Genomic DNA, 8,631 nt, shown 5'->3' with positions numbered 1-8,631 from the left:
CCTTAGACCAATGCTTAAGGAACATCAAATGAAAGGGTCTTCATTTTAAAGTATATAAAATAAAGTCATAGTAACCAAATAGAGAAAGCTTGTCCAGAATAGATAGCAGGATTGCCTAACAAAACCGGTAAGAGACAAACATGGAAGGGATAAAACTGTTTAAGTCAAGATTACACATGAAAAGCCAGGATCTCTAATTTGAGGACAGATTATAAGCATCAAGTGAAATAAACCACCAAAAACACATTAAGCTCATGAAGCATAGCATGACATATTTTATTGAAAATGTGGCTACAAGAATTAGATTACAATTGCCTATGTACACATCGTCTTATTCCACATCAACAAACTTATGAGTTATGACAACAGATGAGTACACACTGTAGAACATTTAGGTAGACAATTGACCAAATCAACCTTGCAGATGATACTTTCTTCCCCTAAAATACTTCAAAGTGCTACACCATAAAATTAATATGATCAAAGTCAAACTAATCATCTGCAACAGGAAAAAGCAAACTGATGACCTTCTTGATCCAATGTTTGCTTGACTGCGAAATAGAAATCCCACCATGATGATCTTTCAAAAAAATCATTTGGAACACTCCCACATCCCAGAAAGAAAGTTGGGTTGGGCCTCGCCGAGCAGCTAGCAGCAACTATATCAAGAGCTGAAACTGGGGTCAGCATCTTTGGGAAATTGAGAGCCAAATTATCAACTGTATGTTCATAAATCTTCCCTTTCTTATCCAGTTTATACTTTGAAGTCCCCTGAAACTGCCCTCTTGACTCCCACGGCACACGGGGAATGCCATGGAGGGTCCAGCGGACAAGTATAACATACTCTGAAAGCTGCCAAACCTTACAGACCTCGAGCCAAATTTCCTTAAAAAATATCCGGCCATGAAAACGCAACGCTGAGAATATGAGTTTGTAATTCTCAATTCCATTGAATCTGTTCAATGGGTCTGTGAATGTTATGTCTTCTCTACAAACAAACAAACAAAATTTGAATAAAAAACATGATTATGTAACTTATCCCACTAACCAGAATCACATAGATGATGAGGCTGTTATGTCTTCTTTACAAAATAACAACATAAAATTTTGAATCAAGCCCATGATTTTGAAAAGTTTATGCTAGAATCACATGGAATAGGAAAAACTCTCTTTTTCTCTGCAAAAATCCAAAACAAAAAACTGACTCAAAATCATGACTTACCAAATTGTCTACTTCACTATAAACACAGAGAAAAAAGAGCTAAAAGTTATATATTCTCTACAAAGAAGATTTTTTGAGCCAAAATTATGATATTCTAAACTATCTGAGTCACTAGCATGAAATGGAAAGAGAGATAAGTGTTATTTCTTATCTACAAAGACCCAAGAAAATAAAAGAAAGAAAAACCATGATTTAGCAAACAAATTATCTTAGCACAACAGCATCCAAAGAGGCAAAGACCACAAAGAGAGTGAAAAGGACAAAAGATTACCTGTAGATTTCATAATTGAGGTCCTTGGTAAACATCAGAGGCAAGTCCTCTCTGAGATTTCTAACAGCATAGCCCAAATTGACGTAGAAATCATTCTTTTCTTTGTCTCCAACCTCTTCCCTGAGTGCAGTTTCCAATTTGGTGATGAGGAAGGAGGAACCCACCAAGGAGAGTGGGTGGGAGCTAAAGAGAGGAGATGGGAATTGGGTGTCCTTGTGAAGGGCATGTTGGGGGGTACTCGTTGCCCATTTTCCTCTGTTGGGTGTTCGTGAGAAGCGCAGGGGAGAGGAAAAATGGAGGTTTTGGGATAGTAGATGAGTCATCATCATCATCATCACCACCCTCTCACTTCATCTCCACTCACTATGACTCCATGAGAGAGAGAGAGAGAGATGGGTGTCCTGAGGAAGAGATGAGAGCTGCCACGAAGACGAAAGTGATGGTCTTTAAATCACAGTCACAAATCTCAGTTTCGGGATTTTCTCCGTAAGGGATAATCTCCCAATATTTTAAAAAAAAAAATTCTAGAGAAAACATCATTATGTTAAAATTTTAAATATACATAAGAAAATATATAAAAAATAATAAACATATTATAAAGGGAATTTTTCAAATGTCCTTCAAACCACCTTTCAGAATTATTCATATGTATAAACTTTTTTCAACCAAAGTTTGAGACTAGGTTAAGCAAATGACTACGAGGTGGGTTAAGGTAAAAAGCTCTATCTGTAAAAATGACGAATCTATCATGTATTTTTAACATAAATCTTTTCAAATAAAAACTTGCCCTCCTCAAACCTGAATCTTGCTTGACTTTCTCAAAACTTGCACTCATCAATTAGGGCACGTTTGGAAGTGGAAGGAAGTAAGAAAAGTGATAAAGAATGGAAAATTGGTATGTTTTTCTAACCCTTTCAAACGAGAAAAACTTTTAGCTCTCGTAAAATAAAACCGTCCTTCCAACCATCCATCTTATCACCACCACCACCTCTTGTAAAACCGCCCTTCCTACTATAAGTTTCAACTACCCATCACCATTATACATATTACAGCGACCACTACCATCCACCATCACCCACCTTATTAAAAATGACGCCCTGGAAGCTCCATCACCACCATCATCCACCTTTTGAAAAATCGCCCTTCCCGCCATCTGTCACCACCCACCATCACCTACATTCGGAAAAATAACATCAAAAATCTACCACCACCATCTCACGATAATTTTTCACTATTGCCATCACAAAAATCCATTTCATTATCACTGACCACCATTACTCACCTTCTGAAAAACAGCATCAAAGAAACTCCATCACCACCACCTCCTTCTATCTCTCATTTTTTTAAGATTTTTCATTTTGTTTTTTCATGCTACCCAAACAAGTGAAAAAATTTCACTTGTTTGGGTAGCATGAGAAAAATAAAATAAAAAAATTTTAAAAAATGATAAATAGGAGGTGGTGGTGGTAGTTGTGAGATGGATGGTGGTGATGAAGCTTCCTGGATGTAGTTTTTGGGAACATCGGTGATGGTAGGTGGTAGTGGTGGTGGTGAGATGAATGGTGAAAAAAATCATTATGAGGAGAAAGATTTTTTGGAAGGTAAGTGATAGTGATAATGAAAAATCATCGTGAGGTGATGGTGAAGCTTCTTCAATGCAGTTTTCTAAGAGGTTTGTGATGGTAGGTGTTAAGATAAATGGTGAAAAATCATCATGGGGAGGACAGTTTTCGGGAGGCAGGTGATGATTGGTGGTGGTGGTGAGTTTGACGGTGGTGATGGTAAGATGGTAGGTGGTATCGGTGGTGGTGAGATTGGCGGTGGAGAGTATAAATCATGTTTTTTATAATAAGTATAGTATATTTTTAAGAAAATGTCTTTTTCATTTAAAATGGTCGAAAAAACTATATATATATTTTTTTTACTTGGTATCACTTTTCTTACATCTTTCTTACTTCTAAACACGGATTGTGCTGCACTTGGCAAAAAGAATCTTAAAAAGAGAGAGTTGAGTTCAGAAACCTCCAAATGGGTTTGTATTCAAACCTAACCCCCATTAGGTCATATACGAGGGTGTTGTGTGTTCTCTCCCGAAGATGCAATGTTTGTTACAGTGCATGTTCGGGGTCCGAATGAGCACCATGTATATAAGCACGTGGAGCTCGTATTCTCGTGTTTGTCGGCATCACTTAGCATCGGAGTCTGATGGAGTTGCAAAGACTTAAGTACCCTTTCTTGCTATTTTCGCCATGAAACGATGGTTCGAAAAAATAACAAAAATGTCCTCTATTCAAAAAAAAAGAAACAACAGCTCGAGAAAATAACAAAAATGTCCTTCATCCAGAAAGTCGAGTATGATGTCAACTCTTCAAAGTCCAAACGTTCCGTTTTTGCCCTAAGCAGTAAACTTTTGCACCATCTGCTGTAACAAGAGCTCTCTTTGACGATGCAAACTTTGCCGCCGTCTGCTGCCACCGAAGTAACAGCCTTTGTCGTCATCTCGAGTAAAGGTTCCCGCCTTGGTTTTTAGCTTGTATTACAACACATTGTCGCCTTCGCATTCCTGCCTTGTGTTACAAAGCATTTTCGAGTTTGCGATCAACTGGTTCGATCATTAGTGGGAGTCATAGGGGCATTTGTCGGCCAACTTTTTTTATAGTCTTCTCTTCTTTTTTGTTGTCGTTAGGCATTATAAAAGAAAGCAATGATGCACAAACATTCCAACAAGTGTCATTAAGGCGTCGTGAGTACCTTTTCATGTCATTATGCTATCGTTGAAGAACGTATGTCATCGTGAGTGTCATTAAAGCATTGTTTTGTTATTGCAGGTGGATCTTGTCCTTTCCTTGGTTGGAAACTTATAGATATTTGTAAGACGTTCAGACCTGTTGACAAGAATATTTTTTACAGATGCGAGGAAGGGCCTTTACCCCATCTGGTATCCTCCATTTACTCAGTATATGCAATGTATCGTAAATCGCGGTTGTAGTAACATACTACCAATTTGTGAGATATTGTTTTGTTTGTTAATATCAATTTGTAAGTTATTATGTTGAATTTTTGTATCGATTTGTAATATATTTGGCGATATGTATATCAATTTGTAAGATATTATGTGTTTTATAGTGTCAATTTGTAAGCTATTATGTTGAATTACCGTATCGATTTGTAATACATTATGCGATATGTATATATCGATTTGTAAGATATTATGTGTTTTCTAGCATCGATTTATAAGATATTTGTAGGAAGACTTTTAAAACGTGTGTGTGCATAAATACATTGTTACGTGCTTGCGGTGGCGATTTTTGTATTCAAATTATTGCTCATTTAGCAATTTTTATTGAAATCGCTTCACAGCATCGTAGATATAATTAAATCGCTATCGTCAACACACATATACATCAAATTGTTTCTTTTATTGGCATGGTAAGTAACAACTTAATGTATAGTATAAGCAAATAACAAATCGATGTTGCTTTTATATTGTGATTCATTCAATCATTTCTTTGACTTGCTTAACCTTATTGGTATCCGTTGTTATATGCATCTTGAATAAATCGTAGTAAACGTATACATTTTCTAACACAAATTGATATCTTGCTTATAACAGTGGTGAGCTTATCATCTCATTGTAATGAAGATGATCTATCTCAATTATTTGAAAGACATGGAGAAGTGAACATATGTACTAATGATGCACAAGAAGAAGTGAACATGTGCATTAATGATGCACATGATAACAAGGGTGCAGGCATTGGATTTACTATTGACTTGAATGTTCCAGCAAAAGAAATGCAAATCGATAATGAGGTAGACGATCGTGATAGTACACTTGATAAAAGTGCAGGCACTGAGAATGTACATGATAGTACACCTGACTATGCTCCTTAGAAGGAATGTAGTTTAATAATGAGGATGATGCATATAAAAGTTACAATGATTATGCATTAAAATTTGACTTCAGTGCTAAAAGGTATTCTTAGTCAAAAAATGCACAGGGTGTCGTGGTGACAAAGACATATGTTTGTTCTAAGGAAGGTTGGAAGAAGTCAAGTGGAAATCTAACAAAGAGCATGCCAGAATCAATATATGAATGTCCAACGAGAATGGTGTTAACAAGACTTCCGAATGAGAAATATGTAGTTCATACTTTAATCAGTGATCATAATCATGATTTATCAGCTTCATTTATGACTCCTATATTAAGGTCACATCGTAAAATAACTGAAGTGCATGATGCAATTGCTGAAATAGCTGATAGCGTCGGCATTGCACTAAGAAAGACATACAATTTGTTCGTGCACATAGATGGTGGTTGCGAGAATGTATCATTCACACCTATGGATCTAAAAAACCACTTAAGAATAAAGAGGACAAATAACATGAAGAATGGAGAAATATGTTCTTTGGTTGGTTACTTACAGAAGAAATCAAGCATTGGCCCTAGTTTATTTAGTACAATGCAACTGAATGAAGATGGATATGTTGTGAATATGTTTTGGGCAGATTCGAAGTCAATAGCAGATTATGAATGCTTCAATGATGTGTTTATTTTTTATACAACAGTGAAGATTAATATTGAACAGTAGTTATTTACGCAGCTTGTCGGAGTGAACCATCACTCATAGAGTTGTATATTAGGCGACGTTTTTTTTTATGACTAGACCAAGGAAAGCTTTGAGTGGTTGTTCAGAGTATTTATACAGGCAATGAATAGGAAGTAACCTGAAGTTGTACTTACAGATGGTGATCACACAATTGCGGTTGCAGTATCTCATGTGTGGCCAGATGCACATCATCACCTATGTTTGTGGCATATCTTTCAAAATGCAACAAAGAACATAGGACACATATTTAATCAGAATACAGGGTTTGACAAAAAGTTTATAAGGTGTATACTTGAAAGCGTAGATGAGGTCATCTTTATGTCTGATTGGAAGGAAATGATTCAGATATACGACCTTGAAGATTGTCTGTGATTGCAAAATTTATATGCAGGAAAAGAGGAGTGGGTATTGCATATGGAAGACAATACTTTTATGCAGGTATGATAAACACACAAAGAGCGGAATCTATGCATGTCACACTGAAGAAAACCCTGTATTCATGTTTAACAATGTTTCGCTTCATGGAACAATATGAATTATTTGTAGACGGTCTTCGACAAAATGAGCTTGAACAAGATGTGAAATGCTTCAATACACGCCCTGTAACTTTGGTCCTAAAAATATTGATATGACCTTCAAATCTGTATACACTAATTGTATTTGAATGGATTAAGAATGAGGTTATAGAGGTCATAAATTGCAACATAGAATGACGCATGCAAACTAAGAATATGTACAAATATCATATTTTATGGGAGGGCAGAGAGCATCAGAAAAGGCAAGAAGCACATGTCACGTACAATGTTGACAACGGAACAGTTGAATGTACATACAAAAAGTATGAATTCAAAAGTATTTTATGTTGTCATGTATTAAAGACACTTAATCAAGAGAAAATACAAGCAATACATGAGTCATATTTAATGCGAAGATGGAGGAGACAAGCAAAAATTGAATTGCTGGACACAGATAATGTCAGTTAATCTGGTGTTGATGAGAAGTGCCACACAACTTTCTGTTACCAACAATTGTGTAAGTCATTTATACATGTTGTAGATTTGGCATCGACAAGTGAAGAAGCCTATGCATGCATGAGAAAAGCGTCAAGGGAGTTACTTGAAAACGTGCAGTTAATTCACCATCAATCTATTGCAGCTCATGAAGACCAGTCCAAGAAAATGAGAGTGAACAACATAGGTGAAAATTATGTTTTTTTAATACTCATGAGAAGTTGTGTCGAAGCGTAAACATCATCTTCAACAAGTCAAGAGTGAACGTTGTAGATTATGATGGAAAAAAATCACTAAGCAAAAGGTATCAAAAGAAAACATGCATTTGATCGCAGTCGTCGAAGGACAAAGGGTGCACTAGAATTGGTTGGCAAGAAAAGATCTAAGAAACAACCAACCAATAAGCAAAAGCAACCAAGCTCTTCGCATGAACAAGTATGTAAGACATTATATTGCTTCCCATGTAAATTGTATTACGTGAAGCTTATCAATATCTAACTTGTGTAATTTTCAACATAGACAGAGTAACTTTTTACAAAGTTACTTGCATCCCATCCTTTCACAGGTCCACCCCCACTATAGTTTGCCTTCTCCTCAGAAACTCACACTGCGCATATCATTTCAGGACAAGATGTTAGAAGCCTTTTCTGACATTAATGACACTCTTTGTTCCCACATGCAGTCAATAGCCAAGCTAGAGACTCAAATGGGACAATTGGTTGAGACCTTCAGCAGGCAAAGTGAGGGAAGCCTATCTAGTCATTATGTTGTCATCTCCAAGGGAGCAAATTCTTTGACATTTGACATGCACCCCACGGATTCACACCCTGCACATATCAAATCTGTTATATCCCTTTGGAGTGGGAAGGCATGTCACCCTATTCAGGAATCGAGTGATGAGCCAATTGTTCTACCTACTGACCAGTTGATCTCCTTCACCAGGCCCCAAGAGAAGGGGCAGGGCCCGCAACTTGAGTTTTTATCATATACTTCCCGAGCCCCAGATCTCCAAGACTTAGGGCAATCGATTGCTTTTAGCAAGCAAGCGGCCTACATTCACGACATGCTTGACCTAGTCAAGCAGGATCACATCCATCCCTTGCTTGATGTTGCATATATTGATAGTCGGTCGGTTATTGACTCACCATTTGACCACAGTCTCCTCAAGAAGACTAACCCCTTACCTTTCAGTGTAGAGAGTCATGATATCACTTTTAGGGGTAGAGTGGGTGAAAATATAGTACGCAGTGTCACAGATGACACTCTTTTTCTCAGAGAGCCCGATTGAGTACGACTTCACCTCCATTGATCTCATGGACGATGAAGGGTTTCCAGAGATCCGTCTGGCTGAGGACAAAAAACTTAGCGCTTTATGGGAGGCAACTCATATTTGTGATGTACCATTAATAGCTTTAGTATTTTTTTTATTTTTAGGTAGTTTTTCTTCATGAGCGTCAAGCCTAGATCATGTATGCATTGCATTCTTTTGCATATTTCTATGAGTTGTAAACTGTGAGA

The 8,631-nt window shown here is 37.0% G+C and overlaps 1 protein-coding gene across 1 annotated transcript; it reads right to left on the bottom strand.

Moving 5' to 3' along the window:
* Positions 1-246: 246 nt before the first annotated feature.
* LOC149844774 (uncharacterized) lies at positions 247-1,899 on the bottom strand. The gene is made up of 2 exons (XM_089997334.1): positions 1,494-1,899; positions 247-988 (listed from the first exon to the last, which is right to left on the bottom strand). Exons 1-2 carry the CDS (start codon positions 1,826-1,828, stop codon positions 496-498), a joined length of 828 nt encoding a protein of 275 aa, XP_089853460.1. The 5' UTR covers positions 1,829-1,899; the 3' UTR covers positions 247-495.
* Positions 1,900-8,631: the final 6,732 nt, after the last annotated feature.

Source organism: Nuphar pumila, chromosome 2, assembly GCF_984573655.1.
Source record: "Nuphar pumila chromosome 2, dmNupPumi1.hap1.1, whole genome shotgun sequence".
NCBI lineage: Eukaryota > Viridiplantae > Streptophyta > Magnoliopsida > Nymphaeales > Nymphaeaceae > Nuphar > Nuphar pumila.
Note: the sequence above shows the minus strand (reverse complement) of the source record. Positions and strands in the feature narration are given on the sequence as shown.